Source organism: Convolutriloba macropyga, unplaced genomic scaffold (assembly GCF_964194025.1).
Source record: "Convolutriloba macropyga unplaced genomic scaffold, txConMacr16.3 SCAFFOLD_2922, whole genome shotgun sequence".
Classification (NCBI taxonomy): domain Eukaryota; kingdom Metazoa; phylum Xenacoelomorpha; order Acoela; family Convolutidae; genus Convolutriloba; species Convolutriloba macropyga.
This window is the reverse complement of record NW_027450953.1, coordinates 12,971-31,025: the sequence shown is the minus strand read 5'-3', so window position 1 is coordinate 31,025 and position 18,055 is coordinate 12,971. Positions and strand designations below refer to the sequence as shown.

Below are 18,055 nucleotides of genomic sequence, written 5' to 3'. Positions count from 1 at the left end.
AGTGGAATAAGCATTGGAAGGCATGCAGGAGGTCAGAGGTTCGAATCCGTGTAGGGACGATTCTTTTTTGTAAGAATAATGAGAACGCGGTGAAAAAAAATAATTCACCGCGATTCACCGCATTCACCGCAAAAAGATGTAAGAAATACGCGGTGAAAATTATTTTTTTTCACCGCATTTCACCGCATTTCTTACGAAAATTCACCACCAAACCTCGACCCGGGTGTGATTGTGTGAGAAGGACATTTTATTTTAGTTGAGTATATGATATACCTGATAACTGGAGGGATAGCAGAATGAAGTTTGAGCTGGGTAGATGCCTGGATTCTGAGGAGGGCAGTAGACAGTCTGAGGCCTCCAACAATTTGACTTGCAATCTATAAAAAAAGAGTCAAGTTGTTATTTTTTGTACGTCGCAATTTGTTATCAAGTTCTCCTTTCGTCTCGCAAGACTTCTTATGATAATTATCCAGATCTTGCAAATCTTGAAACCGCTCCTTGTTGTGATAAAATAACATTTTTTTAGTTTTTCAACAGTTTTTCACTATACATAATAAATTCGTTTTCTGTAGACACCCAAAATGTCATGCTAACTTTTGACCTACTTAAGATACCGAATAACAGATATTGGGTGGAGCTATTGTTAAACTATAACAATGTTTTCGTTGCTGCGAATTAGTTCCCGAAACAGCTTTTGATCAGCAATGTTTAAAACAGTCAGCGGGTGAACACAATCAGTGTTTTTATTGAAGAACTCTTTAACAACAGCAAAATGTGAGCACGTAATATTAACGGCTCGATATATTGTACATTTCTTTCTTTTTTGGTTTTAGAGATAAATGATTAGTGAAGCTGACCAATATATCATTGGGTAATATTGTAATTGGCAATAACCGGGAGGGGGAAGTTAAATGTTGATGGGGGCTTGTTTCTTAGAATTTATGTCTCTTAGACTGCTTCCAGAATAAAAATTAGGAATTGTTTTCTATCTTTTGAGTTGTACAACCAAATTTCTCTGTTTTGCAAATTTTTGCATTAAACAAAGCTTGTAACGTTGGCTAAAAAGTTATAACGTGCTCTGCATGATCATAGAAAAATCATCTACGATGCCAGAAAAACTAGGTTTCCCTCCTCTCAATTTTTATTGCCCGAAATTTAGCTACCCCAGTCGACAACGAATGGTTGTCTTGCAAGATCTTGCAAGATTCTAGCAAAATCATGCAAGACGATACATCCTCTTGCAAGATTTTCTTCCAAAATCTTGCAAGATCTTGCTAGATAACCCTTTGTCTTGCAAGAATCTTGCAAGATGACCATTCATCTTGCAAATATGCAAAAAAATGGAACATGATCGAACAAGATCAAAATGAGACGCAAACATTGCTTCCCATCAATTTTTGTTACATTGTGATACACAATTACAACCAAAATAGCATCAAATTTGTTTTCTTCCGCTCAAACTAAAATTTGAATCAATTTAGAAAAAGAAAGTAAATTGTTTTCCATAGTAGCAAAACAAGAAATTTGAAGCACGAATTAATGTAAATAAATGAGAGTAACCAGTACGGCTGTAAAAAATACAGATATCTAGTATAAATTTTGTTTCAAATGATCTCTGAAAACTCATTCCACTATATTTTGGTAATAGTTTGCGCTAAATGAAAGATAATGCGTCTAAAACAGCCAATGATAGCAGAGCTCGACCGGAACGAACTTGCAAGAATCTTGCAAGATAACTATTCTTCTTGCAAGATCTTGCAAGATAGCCATCATCTTGCAAGATCTTGCAAGATAACCATTTTCTTGCAAGATCGTGCAAGAAAACCTTTTTTTGCAAAAAGATTGGAAGATCTTGCAAGATAAACATCTGGTCTTGACTAGGGTAAGGTGAAGACTTTATAACAAAACTCTTCGGCTATTTACTAAAACTGAAAAACTCCTGAAACGTCAGTGTCATCTAATTTGACATTACTTCTTAAAAGTATTTCGCCATCGTCTCTTGTAAAGTGAATTGTTTCTCCCGAAAAGCAATTCTCCTAGGAATCGACATTTACAAAATCTACAAAAAGATTTTATGTGACGCAGTTTTTTGAGATAACAATTTGTTTCTTTTATTGAAAAAAAAAGACAAAAACTGATGTATTTTTTATTAAATCAATCTAAGGTATGGGGTTATACGCACCTTTGGCGGCACAGGCAACCAGTTTTTCTTTTAAAAAAAACTGTTCATATCTCCATTTCACCAAATTGGCAAAAACTGCATAATGGATTCAGCATTAAAATAAGGATATGAAAACCTTCTGTCGGCCACAGCACCAAGAAAAACGAACTTAATCATTTTAATGCTCCAGTTAAATATTTTCATATATCTACTAAAATTCGAACTACTAGGTGGCAGGTGGCGCTACGGACGAGGGAAGGCTGGGCGAGAGGGGGTTTCAAACCAACAGGAGGGTCGCCTGGAAGGTGTTTAAATGGGGGGCGCAGTGTTGAGTAGGGAGGTGCAAACTGAGGGGTTCAAACTTTTCACATTAAGAACAAAGTTTAACACCAAGGAACTGTCTCCTGAAAACAGTATTGGTGTATGGCATTTTTAGCGACTGGTAGGGCGTAACGCTCTAGGAGCATTTAATGCCCTCCGGGTTTTTAAAGTTGCAAGAAAGCAAAGTGCTGGACCAATAAAAAACTAAGGTTAGACCCAAGATCTCTATAACGAGATTTTTACTTGAATCATGCGTGGCCTCATTCGGTAATTTCCGGTGTGTAATGTTGGTCTGAAAGAAATCCCCCCCTAGAAACTTTGAAAATTGATACGTCGGGAAATAATTTTACTTACAGTTCTAATAAATTTCATAAGAATAGTTTTGAGCTATTTTTTGGCTATTTTGATTCACATATTATTTTGAATCCAACAAAAGGAAACAAAACATTTTAATAATGATATGTTTGGTTTGCTAAAGTCAAACTCCCAGTGCCTCCCTAACCTCCAAAATTTCCTCCAAAACAGTTTAGTTGAATAATTTGAAGTATTAATTTAGAGTATATTAAGAGGAGAGCCTCTAAGAGCTCTTAACGTCCTCCGGACACTACCTGTTTATCCCTTTTTTGAGAATGAAAAGTCGTCAAAAAAGGGAGAGCGATTAAAAATTCCCATCTAAAAACCAGAAAGTGTACAAAACTTCCTCGTTTCCACTGCATTCAGATTCGGGCGCTTTGCGATTAAAAAAAATGATGTTCCACCACGTTTCACCACAGTTCTTACAATACTTTGTCATCTCGACGACCCGAAAATTCAAGTAGTACCGAAAATTCAGTGTATAAATATGTAGTTTAGCATAGATTTTTTGGATCTTTTCTTATTCGGCACCCTTTTTATGCTCTCGATTACAAATTGTAATATAGCACTTTACTGTATTCAAAATATCACATAATGTTGAGGCGTAAAAGTTACTTGCCCAATGATCTCGACCGAAACAGGATTTTTTATGTTAGGTAATTTGGAATTAATTTTTTAGGCATTGCATATATTCATTTGGTAATTTGTCTGGACTCCTGTGCACATAATTACATATTTTTCTATTATTTACCAAATCAAATTATGCAAAAATATTGCATCCGGGTAAGAGCAATGAAAATGTGTAAGCTTTAACGCTCCGTAGTCGGGCGGAGCTGGGACTTGCGTGGGGCTCAATGCAAATTTCAGAATTTAATCGAGACATCGGAATTTCTCCATTCATCCCCCAGCATAGCGTTTGCAGCCCTCAAGCGCATGTGCCTAATTTTTATCTTTTACCAAATGATCTATTATTTAATGACACGTGTTCTGTAACTGGGGTGTGCTTAACGTACTGAGGGAGGAGGGGTTAAAACATGTCCAGCTTAAAAAATGGAGGAGAGTGGACTGAGGGCGTGTTGGGGTTGGAGAGGGGGAGGGTTTGAATAGCGAGCAGTTGATTGAGGGGCGTCAAACTTTAAGATAAAACCACCTTTAACACCAGGAAATTGTCTCTTCAAACTGTTTCGGTGTCTGCCCTTCTTAGTGACAATAACGTTCTAGGAGCCCTTAATGTCCTTCACGCTATACCTGATTATCCCTTTTTTGATAACAAAAAATCAAATGGGCACGGCGAAAAGTCGGTCAACTGAAAACGGCATTAAAATGACCACAAGACAAAAATAATTGCTAAAAAAGTTGGAGCTGCGAGGCTTGAACTTTGGAATTGATAACACTCAGACTATTTCAGTGAATTATCTACTTAGAATCTAGTAAGCTCTATGGCTCTAATAAAAACTAAAGCCCTCTGAGCGTTACCCGTTTCTCCGTTTTTGTAAAACAAAAAGTGAAAAATCTATTAGGAAACATCCTTTCAGAGCAATTGAGGGGAATAGTTTTTTTCGAAATTTTCATAAAACCAAAAAGCTCTTCCAACATAAAAACCAAAGCTCGACCCAAAATTACCGTAAAGAGAGCTTTACTGAAACCATACTTGGCTTCATTCATTAATTTCCGTTGTGTTAAATATGAACTAAAAGTTCCAGTTTGTCAAATAAGGACCCCACAAGAAATTTTGAGAATTGAAAAGTCGAGATCTGTATTTAATTATAGCTCTTATAATTAAAATAGCAATAGTTTTGAGCTTTTTATGTCAACATTGATTCACAGATTAAATTTGAATATAATGACATGAAACAAGTATTTTGATTAATGGTACGTTTAGTTCGCTAAATACACTAGTTTTTTTTGAAAAAAACTTTTTTGAATCTTTAGTTATAACTCTAACCATTGTCATTTCATTAGTATTGTTTCAGCTAATAATTTTTGATTCACAGTTAATTATGATTCCCATGAAATGAAATAGATCTTTTTCTTAACATAATGTTAAGTTTTTCAATTAAACAATTGTGAAAACTGAGAATACCGAAGTTCCAACCCAGCTGTTCAAAATTGGCGTGGGTAGATGGTGGTGAGTGTTGGGGGAGGGTTGGGTGGGAGGGGTTTGTTAAACTCTAACAACCTCCCTTACCATGATTTTATGTCTCCAAAACAGTTTAAGTGAATAAATTGAGTTACGTGTTTAGAGTATACTAAGAAGATAGGCTCTACGAGCCCTTAATGCCCCCGTTGGCGCTACCTGTTTATCTTTTTGTTAAGGATGAAAAGTCAAATGCGCCCGACAAAAAATCGCTCGAGCGAAATATTGCATAAAAAAGACCACATGTCTAATGAAAAATTGCTACAAACGTCGTTAGAAAGCAATTATAAGTTTGCTGCTAAAAACTGCAAATTGTACAAAAGTTTCTCTTTTCAACTGCATTTACCGATATAAGATTCGGGTGCTTTGCGATAGAAAATTTTTTTTCCGCCACTTGTCACAATTCTTACAATACTTTGTCGACAAAACCTCGACACGGCTATTCATTTTATTAGTTAATACTTGGTATATTGAGAAGGTGTATCATTGCTTTTAAATTATGTGAAATTGATACTATACGTTGGGAATATGTAGTTTGGAAATATTTAGTTCGGCATTGGAAATTGGATCTATTTTACTTCGGTTCCACCCGGGGTCGAGGTTTGGCGGCGAATCTTTGTAAGAAATGCGGTGAAATGTTGTGAAAAAAAATTATTTTCACCGCGTATGTCTTTCATCTTTTCGCGGTGAATGCGGTGAATCGCGTTGAATTATTTATTTTTACCGCGATCTCAGTTTTGCTACCAAAACGAATCGTCCTTGTTTCCGACAAAAAAGTTGAGGGCATGATAAGGAAAGAGGTTCGAACCTCTTTCCTCTTCATGCCCTCAACTTTTTAGTCCACTGCGCCAACTGTTACCTAATTTTCTGCTATTTCTTGTGAATTTAAATCAGATTCAGTAAATGTTGGAGAGCCAATGCGGTGAATTTTTGTAAGAAATGCGGTGAAAGGCAGTGAAATATTTTCTTCACCGCATTCACCGCAATCAGCGCATTTCTTGCGAAAATTCACCCAAAAACCTCGACCCGGGAAGTGGTTATATGCCCCCCGTTACAATTCAAATGTTGTTATATAGCACGTTACCATATTCAAAATAGCACGTGAGAGTGAGTCGTAAGTGTTATTTGGCCATTGAACTCGGCCGAAACAGAAGAGGGTTTTTTAAATTAGGTTATTTGGAATTGTGGCATTGTGTTTTTCATTGGGTAATTTGTCCGGACACCTTCGCATGCAATTACAAATTTGTCCATTCATTACCAAATCAAATTGTGTAAAAAATAGCACGTGCATCTGGGTACGAGCAATGAGACTAGGTAAGCTGTGAACTTTCTGTAATCGGGGGATCTGGGACTTTAATGGGGCGCAAAGTAAAATTCAGAATTCATTCGAGATATCGGCTCTACTGCCCCCCCCAGCTTTTTGTTTTCAGCCCTTAAGCACATGTGCATAACTTTTACCTTTTAACAAATGATCTGTTATTTAATGACACGTGCTCTGTAACTGGGGTGTGCCTAACGTACTGAGGGAGGGGGGAGGCTTAAAAATTAGCTTAAAAACTTCAAGCTTAAAAATTAGTTTATATCACCGTAGCTAGAATCCATATCACACAAGCTGGACCTATTCTGTGTCAGTAAATTTCGCTTTTCTCTGTAAAAATATCTCGTTCAAAAATTAATTCAACGTAATTGTGCTTATAGTGGTTATGCCGAAACATACTAAAAATTTGATAATTTGAATCTTTTTCGTTTGTACCTTTATTACATTATGCACCCCCAGTTGCAAAGCACGCGTCATTACATGACAAATTGTAGTAAAAAGTAGTGCACATGCGTCGGGGGGGGGGGGGGACTGGGTGTGACAAATAATATGCACCCATTAAGCTGCGTGGGGGGGGGGGACTGGGTGTGACAATTAATATGCACCCACTAAGCTGCGTGGGGGGCGGGGGGGACTGGGTGTGACAATTAATATGCACCCACTAAGCTGCGTGGGGGGGGGGGAGGGGGGGACTGGGTGTGACAAATAATATGCACCCACTAAGCTGCGTGGGGGGGGGGGGGGACAAACGGAAAAGATCAAAAGATCCCATTCTTCAATATTGATAATTCCTACCACAAGGCAGAGTTCCACATGGATAAGTACAGTTGTTTCTGTCACTGTCGCCAATCGTGGTAAAACTGTCTCTTCCAGTGTCAATGGCATAAATGCCTGTTTGATCGTAACACGTGATCGTTGTTCCCCCCGGCCCCCCAATTGACGAGGGGTTGCAGCATGGAGACCCACTGCAGGGACGTGCGCCCCCCATAGCCTGGCTAACACATCGTTTTTGTGTAAACATTTCATTAATAGGTTTCACAATGTGTATTGTTCGTTGTTCAACATGGAGTAAATTGCACGTGCTTCATGATCGGAGCTAATAGCTTTGGGTTAACAGAAACTTCGCTCTATTGGGCTGTCACATTTGGACCCTATAAGGCGGTATCCACATACAAAAGTTTCTAAATCCAAAATTAGTTCTTGGAATGAATTTTAATTTTTTGTATCCGAACCATTGTGCCTTTTCTTTGCTCTAACCAAATTATGAGAGAGAGGGGTTTTGGATCTTTTCCTTTTGTGAATCACAAACTCCCCCATCCCTCTCCCCCGCTTAGTTGTCCATATTATACTAACTGAAGGAAAGCGCGTGGTAAATTTTTACTAAATAATTTACCCTGTGATGGCACATGCCCTGTAACTGAGGGAGGGGTGAATGACTTACTGGGACACAAACAGAAATATTATTACCAATAAATATATTTAAGGGATTGTTTTCAGCTGATTCCGTGCGCATTTTTAGAGTGTACTTGAGTTAAAAATATGCGTTCTGTTAATTCACAGTCACATTCTGTAGTGAATGTGGCCTTTTTCATTCTGAAAAAAGGACCAAACATTGTTGGGACGAATTGCTGTCAAACGACTGCCGGGGACTCTGTTCTAATTTAACCTGTTTAATCCGTAACAGGCCGTGGCTTTTAGCAATGAATCATTCTCGGAAAGTATAACAGTACATTCAGAACAATGTTTCATTTTTCGTCTGTTTCGAGGAAATATCCGTGTTGAAACTTGTGTGCTCACTAGGCATTTTAATGTAATTTTGTTTGCTTTTGGCGTATTTTTCTATAATCTTCGAGAACTTTTTTGCCGAAATATGTAAAATTTTGGCAAACAACTCATGCTTATATTATCCTAGTGACCCATTAGCAGAATTTAATTGTGATTTATACAATAAAAAATTGTGGATTTTGTAAAGGAGCAATTCTGTTTTAAGACTTTTACATTCTTTTTAAATTTTAACGTCAATGAGAAATCAATTTGAAACGCTGAGTACAAGTATAGTAAAGGAAGGTAAGTTTAGTAGTATCTAAAGATACCAACTTTTTGTTCCGACCCCTCTTGAGGGGGGGGGGAGAACTATATACTCAAATGGGTTTTTTGTTCAGACAATATTGGCCGATCGATATATTCATCGTAGAGAGTTGTGAGTAGTATCATTAAGAAGCCTATCCCAGAGGATATAGAGATTAAGAATACGGAATTAAAAAGACTAAAAAGAGGTTACCTAGTCTTGTTAATAAAAGAATACATATGACATTTTTGGCGTCGAAAGAAGACGCGATTGTACAAAACCTAGAGTTTTTTTAAAGAATTAGTTATTACAGTACTGGCTTCGACACGGCTTTTCCCAAAATAATTTTCGCTTTTATTTATATTTAACGTTGTTTTCGTAAGACATATTCTGAATAATTACAGATCTCGGGACGAACAAACAAACTTGTTCAAGTGTTTCACTTTGTAGCTAATGGCTTTATGACTTTGAAAATAATTGTTTTCGAGAAACACAAAAATATTTCTTAATTTTACCTCTTTTTCGCTTTTTTGTCAATTTTTTACTTACTCTCTTTAATGATAGGTCACAAATCACATTATTGGCATTCAAAAAAGGAGCAGCCAAACATATTGTGAGGGGCAGAAAACGACTTTATTGCTTCGGCAGCGTTTTCTTACAAATTTTTTTTGAATTTTTGTGTGTTGTCTCTACTTGTTGCTCTTTTTGTAACCGCAAGAAAAAATGTAACCGCAAGACAGATCCTAATGGCTTCCTACATAGGCATCGCTGATTATTACTCGTTTGGATAAAATCAGTTGATATCTAATGGTTTTTCTTACTTTGAACTTAATTGTTTTTTAAAATGTGAGCGTATGTAATAATTATGCTGTTTTTTTGTCTAATTGTAACTGAGCCTTATTATGGACTGAACCCATATCTTTTCAATTAAAGTACAATTTTTTTGCCCAGTTTCAGTTTTCTCTGACGCTATCTTGACTTTGATATAAGTTTTTTTTTAAATGGACATAAAGCTTAAGATGTAACTAATTCTTGTCGTTGTCATTTGATTTTGTGTTTATTTTGCCTCACTTTCTTAAAAATGGCAGATCTCATCAATCTAATATGGCATTTTTACTCCACTGAAGTATTTGCGTTGAAGTCAAAATTGTTGTTCATACACAAAATTTTCTAAAACTAGTTGCATTTTTGGGGTTTCCGTTCTGGTCTCATGTGGATGAGCGGGGTCGGAACCTTAAGTGCGAAAGCACATTACCGAGCTTCCTTGTTCAAGTTATATTTAAAGCGGAGAGCAATTTTTGTATTAAAAAACTTTCCGTTATCAGAGGCGAGAGAAAAATTTTTTTCACATGCAGAAGTTTGTCTGCTGCTTTTGATTTTAGGCTCCTCATTTCCTGCCAATGCATTCCAAAACGATACCGGTATTCTAACGGGAATTAACTGCTTTTGATTGAACTGTTTTTTAAAAATCTAAAGTTTTATATTTTGGCATGTGTCTTTAATCAATCGTTAGATAATTTTTCTGGTTGAACTCAAACTCATTTGAGAATGCAAAATAAAATTAAAAAAGTTTAAAAGATAATCGTAATGCGTTGTTTCAAAGAAACTTGTAGTATAAGTTTTGTTTGAAAACTCGATGGGATCCTTCTTTGTTATGTAACAAGTTGGTGTTTACTTGATCAGACGATTGTTTTTACTTCTCAAGAAATTATACTGATGTTGTTTCTAATATAAGAATAAAATGTGTGTTGCTCAGTTCAACTTTAGTTTATTATATTTCAAGTAAAAACTCAATTCAATCTTTTTGTCAGTTTAGTGAAACATTAGGTTAAAACTGCGTCTCGTATGAGACCTTATAATTATAGTTCAAAATAGTTTCTCTGCAGCCTTATGAATTTTGTGCAAAATTTTAAAAGGAAAGCGAAAAAAAATCAAATCAACCTGAATCAAATATCCAACATTAAAGAAACAAGAGAAATGTTTATTTTTGATTTCGTGAATCAAATGTATTGGTAACAGAGTACCAGGAAACCAAAAATGTCTTATCCGTTAGGCTGCAACTCAATAAAACATTTCCTGCAAAAATTTATATATGTCTTGATTGTTCTGGCACAATTCGGACTTGAGAGTTTTTCATTGAACCCTCCTGATTTTAAAAAGTTTTACGGAATTACTTCAGTTTACTTTGGAAGATCAAGATAAAAAGAGAACTCTTTAGGACAAAAAATGGATTCAAGATTAAGATATATATGTAAGATTAAGACTGCAGGCATGATCTTTGGGAGTAGCGATAGCAGAGTGAGTTCAGTAAAAAATCATAGAGAAAACTTTGAATGTTTGTTTCCACAAATAGCTTTAGTGGCAAGACACTAAAGCTCTATTGTCTGAATTTAACAAAAGATCACTCAAAGTTATTATTTCTCAAAAGAAGTGATGATTTTTTAATGACAAAAGTCGCAATAATCAAAATCAACCATTGAATCGACTTTCGGAAAAATTCGTCCAGAAAAATATAGTAGTATTTTTTTCAATCAACAGACTTTATGAAGAAAAAGTTTCGAAAATTTGAAGTGTCGGTAATGCTATTTTGGCTGTACAATTATTATAACGAAAACAAAAAAAAATTGGAAAAATTTCTAATTGGTTCTTGAAATGACTTACAAAGATTCCGACAGCAAAAAATTTTTCGCTCAGACCAATATAGGGTCAGATGTAATTTTGGGAGATATATCGACGAGGCAAAAGTTTTTTAAGTGAGTACTAAATAGAACAATTAAATGCGGTACTTCAGAATGGCTTGACGCTATAAAGAACAAAAGTGCCCCAAGGAGTTGTCTTCACCGGATTTTAGCCACAGTCACATTTTGTTCTAAATATTGAGCTTTTGCAGCTTTTCAGTTTATTTGTAACTCAAAATATGTCGACAATTATTATGAAATTTTTCAGCACTCCAAAAAACAAAAACTTTTTCCGCCTAACCGAGGTTTTGCCCAATATCCTACGCTCTAATTTAGGTCACGGCTCAGATAAAAATCTGATCATCTTATTAGAAATTTACAAACCCCCCCCCCCCCCCACCACCAATTGAGTCTTCAGATAACCTATAGCCCTATAGACCTATATATAATTTCATGACGGGCTATAATGGGAAAGGCCCCGTTGAATTTATTCACTGCTGCATTATTGTCAAGCGGGTAAAAGATTACAAATTGAACCCTTCTGAACTAGACAAATGAGGGCCTTTGCAATTAAAGAAACTTACTCTTTGACGCTCTGTCGTATGTTTTGTATGATGCTCTTGACATTCTGGATTTGTTCGAATACCAATTGAGTGCGCTCTTGTACCACACCATGAGGCAGACAGGTGTTTTTATCTCCACAACATTCTTTCTGCTGACCAGCCTACGAAGAACACTCAGTTTTAACTGTGCCCATGATAACAAGGAAATTTGATAAAGACTCGTTGCAGATGAATTTCAGATTATTTACAATGTTAAAAGTGTTCATTGCAGAGAAAGTTTTTGCAAGCTTAGTTTTTTCTGAATGAAGATTGTGCTCAGACTTGAGTTTTACATGAAAAGTCTTAAAAGATACCGGTCAGATTAAAATTGTAGAATTGAAAAATCGTGATTCAGCGCTGCGATGGTCTGAAAATCCGAAAATAAAACGTGACCAAAAACTTTGGTTTTTTTGCCAACAATAACAACCGGCATTTAACGGTGAAACCCGTTTTCGGTACAAGTTTTGCAAAATCAGTATGTCGCTGTAAAACAGTACTTAATCAGTCTGCTTCAAGTGCAATTCCTTATCAGTATGCCACGTCGAAAACCATAATAATTTTTTGATCTGTTCAGTCCAAATTCGGAGAACAGACCATTCCAAAAATTCCAGACAACTCCTAGGAAATGCATATGTTACAAAAACCTAACTATAAAGTAGTCAATGCTTTTTTCTATGTAAATTTTTTAAATTTTCATTTTCCATCCGCTATATAATAATAATAATAATAATAATAATAATAATAATAATAATAATAATAATAATAATAATAATAATAATAAGAATAATAATAATAATAATAATAATAATAATAATAATAATAATAATAATAATAATAATAATAATAATAATAATAATAATAATAATAATAATAATAATAATAATAATGATATTAAGGGACTACCTAGAATATTAATGTAAGCATTATCTACAACCTTGATTTAAGATTAGGTTTATAAGAATCTGTGGACAAGATTGACAGTAGAAGAACTTTATCAAATTCGCTCAAAAATTGAAATGTCTGTCAGAATAATAATAATAATAATAATAATAATAATAATAATAATAATAATAACAATAATAATAATAATAATAATAATAATAATAATAATAATAATAATAATAATAATAATAATAATAATAATAATAATAATAATAATAATAATAATAATAATAATAATAATGATATTAAGGGACTACCTAGAATATTAATGTAAGCATTATCTACAACCTTGATTTAAGATTAGGTTTATAAGAATCTGTGGACAAGATTGACAGTAGAAGAACTTTATCAAATTCGCTCAAAAATTGAAATGTCTGTCAGAATTATAATAATAATAATAATAATAATAATAATAATAATAATAATAATAATAATAATAATAATAATAATAATAATAATAATAATAATAATAATAATAATAATAATAATAATAATAATAATAATAATAATAATAATAATAATAATAATAATAATAATAATAATAATAATAATAATAATAATAATAATAATAATAATAATAATAATAATAATAATAATATTCTGCGCGCTCGTAACAGTATGATGTTGAATTGAACTGCGATATAGTTATTCTGTGCCAGTCCAGTTTATATATGATTTTTTGTTTCGCGACCGCTCTCTCGTGTGCGCCGGGAACAAGATTTCGTCTTTTTGCTCAAGTCGCCCAGTAATTTTAACTGCGCTATGAACTACATCTGAGCTTCCACTTCTTTTTCCCGGAAGTAACGCGGAAGCCCAAATTGAGTCCTGAGCGCAGGTAAATTACTATGCCCCTTTTCTTTTGCCTTATGTAGTACTTCAAAAATACTAAATACAAAAAGCACTTCAACCCCAAAAATGTTTGTTTTCAATTGTCGGATCAACGAGCTTCTCGGCCAGAGTGGTATTTTGAACTGAATGCAACTTATTCTGATCAAAATAAATTCATAGTAAACTTTCGCTGACAATTAGGCTGGCCAATCTATACTTTAACATGATCAAAGATTGGACATGTGTAAAAATATCTAGAGAAGGTCCTCGATTTACACCGGTTCACAACTGAAACACTTTGTGTGGTAGGTGGGAGGGGGGGGGGGCAATTCTTTATTGCATGGAGTGTAGCAATTATGAGTTAAGAGAAAAAGAGAAAGCAGTTCCTCCATTTCAGGTGCCGATGGGCTCAAAGTTTAGTCTCAAAGGTTATTGTCTCAAAGGATAGCATTTATTTTAGTAATGGATTGTTTTTGTCAAATTTTGCTTGACGAAGTAATAAATGCATTGCGGCATCTTTTTTCAAGTGAATTCTCGATACACTACGCATGACGACAATGCATTCTAAATTTTATAGAGGCAAATTTTCATGTAAAGACGCCTCCAATTTCTCGAAAAAGCGCGGACCACTGTGCATTACTTCAATATGTTGTCATATTCAGATCGGTTTGGCAAACGGACATCAACCTTTCTAGAGGCTTTGTATATGTTATGACTCACCTCAGCTGATCTAGCTGTCCCGCAATTAGTTCCAGGTGGAGTACTGCTACACACAGTCATAGCAGGCCCACTCCTACATGTGGAGGGTGGAGTTGCAAAATGGGTGATGTAATGCCACAAATCATTCACGTCTTGGGATGCGAAAAACCTTTCGCCCATTCTAGGTGGTGTATCTGGTTTGTTTGGTTGGCTTTGAGGTGGTGGTGGGGGTGTGGGTTGAGAGGGAAGTTGAGACTGTGGCTGGCAACAGGGTGCAGGAGGGCAATCACATGGGTGTCTCACTAAAAGCAAATTTCACCATTTTTGTTTACTAAACCTTGCTTGTGTTAACACGGAAGCTTCCCGGTGATAGAAACCGTGTTGTTTTGCGTTGCAGTTTAGATGCCAATTTAAGTCACCTGAGGCTTCGGTAGAAAAATGTGGTCTTTCCTATTATAGCCCCCCCCGGCTTAGTGGTCAGATAACCTGAATTTGAATTTGAATTTGAATTTCTCCTGTTAATTTATAAAGCACGCAGAAGTTGTGGACACAGCAGAATCCACTATTAAAAATCCATAAATCCAAAGTTTCATCAGGAGTGGACGCTTGCAAATACTAACGTATCTTAATTAAGCGCCCAGACTTTATTTAAAGACAAGTTTTTTAACGTATCGTTTTGAATGATCAAGCTATATTGAAGTGCATTGACTAGTTTTTTAACTTTTATACAGGACATGGTCTCTTGTTCAAGCTGAGGTAGTATTTTTTGTTTCAGTAGAAAATTTATCAAAATTCTACCGCGATAACACAGAGATGTCCGAGTTGAAATTCTTTTTGACGTTTTTGTTTGTATAATGCGAGTGGTTTTTGAGCGAGTGTTGTAAGAAAAATTTTGATTTGCGGTCAAAATCTCATTCATCATTTTGTTTGAATGTAACCCAAAGTATGATTTAAGGCTGAATGAAAGTAGATGTTTTATGCATAATTCACAAATTGTCGAAATTTTGAACTCGAATAAAGTATCAAAGATGGAGTCACTTGGTTTCTTTTTAAAGACAATTCTCAAAAATTTCTTTTGTAACCGTTCAATTTTTTGAAGCTTATTTAACGTTGTTCCACCATAAATAAGAAGTCCATACTCAAAAATTGGTACCACTGTAGTTTTGTAGAACATCAAAACGGTGTTGCGACTGCAAGTTCTCCTTAGCCTTGCAATTATTCCGATCCACTTCTTTAATTTTAAACAAATGGATTCCACATGTGTTTCGAAAGTTAAATTCGCGTCTAAAATTACTCCTAGATATTTGTAGGTATTGCACTTCTGAACTGGGCAACTTTGAATGTTTGTGTTTGCTTTAGTTTCAAAAAAGTTCATTACAAAAGTTTTCGACTCGTTTAAGTCCAATTTAATTTGATGTAGCCAATGTGAAACTGAATGAATTTCAGTAATTATTTCTTCAGAGGTTGGTCTTCTTCTGAAAAGGAGGCTGGTATCATCGGCAAAAAATACGGAGTGGATAATTTACAAGCGTCCACAAAGTCATTAAAGTACAGTATAAACAATACAGGACCCAGAACAGAACCTTGAGGAACTCCATTTTTTACTATTAGTTCTTTCGATAATCTATTTTTCCATATAACACACTGTGTTCTTGGTTTGTGACATGAAGAAAAGCAGCTTAAAACCTGACCCCTAATTCCAAAGTTTTCTAATTTTTTCAACAGCAGCGAGTGATTTACAGTGTCGAATGCCTTTTTCAAATCTAGGAAGACCGTTGTGCTATTGTTCCCTTTTTCTTTTTCCAACCTTATGTTTTCCACTAAATTTACGAGTGCATCAACTGTTGATCTCCGATTACGGAAACGAAACTGATTTTCACCAAGAATTTTGAATTTCTCTATGTAGTTGAGAATTTTGATTTTCATAATTTTTTCAAATATTTTTCCAAAAGACGGCAAAATCGAAATTGGTCGATAGTTATTGGCATCAGTTTTTGATCCCGTTTTGAAATGCGGTTGGATAGTTGCTGGTTTTAGGCTATTTGGGAAAACTCCGCTCAAAAAAGATTCGTTGATATAATTAACTAAAAATGGGGCTAAATCTCTTAAGAAGGTGTTAGTAATCAGATCCACACCATGCGACAAAGAATTTTGTAGGCTGGCTATTTGTGAAAGCACTTCCACTACATTTGTTTCATGTAGCATCATAGATTGTTCTTCAGCATAATTAGATGAAGGAAAACTTAGTTGAGGTAATTTGGTTACTATTTCATCTGCAACATATGCAAAATGTTCGTTGAAATAATCAGCTATGCTACTGGGGTCATCAGTTCCAATATTATTGAAAACAAGGTTATAACTCACATCACTTCTTCTGTTCCTGCCTATCAATTTTTTTATGATTTTGTACACCCTAAAACTCCCCATCATGCTAATTAAACCATGATGGGGGCTATAATTTCATGAGGGGCTATTATGGGAAAGATCCGAAAAAAAATTTAAAACTTAACCGTCTTAAGTTTAAAACATAACCGTTTAAAACATAGCCTGGCTTCGTCAGTAGCTAGCCACGGTTTAGTGAGGCTAGCTTTAACTTTAATTGAGGGAGCGCGGGTGAGCGCAGTGGCGGTGGGGGGGGGGGGGGTGAAGTGAGGGTGCCTGACGTGGGGAGGGGGTTGTTGGGGGTAGAGAATCAACCCCTAAGAACCACCCTTCACACCACACAAGTATAAGTTTCCAAAAGTTTCTGCGAATCGCATACTTGAAGACTAGTGAGCTGAAAGGCTCTAGAACTGATTGCCCACTCGGCGCTACCTGCTTATCCCGTTTTTGAGGCCGAAAACTCAGACGAAAAACTGTTCAAGCGAAAAATCAAATTGCATAAAAACACCAACAATGTCAATATAATTATGTTCAAAATACGTTCATACGGCGAAGGATTGCGAGGGTGTGGATGAAAAAAAATGATAACAATTCAAAACCATTAAAAGTGGTATTTACGCAAACAAATTATGATTCCTCTATGCCAATAATGCATCAACATTTTAAGCATAATTGCCGGAATCTGTTATTGGGAGAAATTCATAATTGTTATACTTTTGTTTGAGAAAATCAAAAATTGAAAAAAATACAAAACAGTCTAAATCATTCCAATTTATTTGACGAAATTCTCTTGTGTAATATTCTTGCTTTTCTTAGTGTGTTGAAGGAGAGAAGTTCATTTGAAACAATTATAAATTCCAATTTAAATGTAAGCTTTAACTGTTTAAAGATTGATATATTCAGAATTTGATTGTTAAAAAACAATCATCAAATGTATCTGTATTGTCTGTAACTCAATCTAACTGCACCTAAACTCACAGCAAGATTCAAATGACGAAGTGAAATTGATTCAATACTTTATTGCATTCTTTACAGATTTCTTGCTTTTTTCATCAAAATGATGAATTTTGTAGCAACTTTAATGACTAATCTTTGACAAATAATAGGGGATAGGAAATGTTGGATAGCAATATGAGACAAAAAAGTTTATTTTTGCAGAAACTATAGTTGGCTTGTTTTGTTCAACTTATGTCTTATCTGGATACCAGTTTTTGTACAGCAAAAATTAGGACAATCGGGCAAAAAATTTCTCGTGGAGACGAATTTGGCTTAATTCTATGTTTTTAGTTAGGTTTAATAAACTTTGGCATTTGATTCTCCAGACAGCCTATTGAATCGATGCTTGATATACCTTGACGGGACATGCATGATCTCTATATCTCTCGCAAAATTTGAAATATCTTCATGAGAACTTAAATTACCTACAATTCACCGTATATCATGATAAGATCTTCATAAAGACTACGGTACACATCTTGAAGTTTTCATAGCAAGAGCCACGTCAACATCATGGCATGGTTTATCATGTTTTAGTATGTTTTTATCAAGGTGTATCGAACTGCGGT

At 35.1% G+C, this 18,055-nt stretch overlaps 1 protein-coding gene across 1 annotated transcript in view; it reads right to left on the bottom strand.

The window, feature by feature from the left end:
* Nucleotides 1-273: 273 nt before the first annotated feature.
* The window catches only part of LOC142356302 (uncharacterized), a gene marked incomplete at its 3' end in the record, with an annotated part of 30,746 nt that continues 12,964 nt past the window's right edge, over nucleotides 274-18,055 (bottom strand). Inside the window, exons 4-7 of the mRNA XM_075408239.1 lie at nucleotides 14,130-14,410; nucleotides 11,622-11,761; nucleotides 7,087-7,286; nucleotides 274-377 (exon numbers count right to left, since the gene is read on the bottom strand). Coding sequence (XP_075264354.1) covers nucleotides 274-377; nucleotides 7,087-7,286; nucleotides 11,622-11,761; nucleotides 14,130-14,410 — 725 coding nt within the window. The remainder of the gene's footprint in view (nucleotides 378-7,086; nucleotides 7,287-11,621; nucleotides 11,762-14,129; nucleotides 14,411-18,055) is intronic.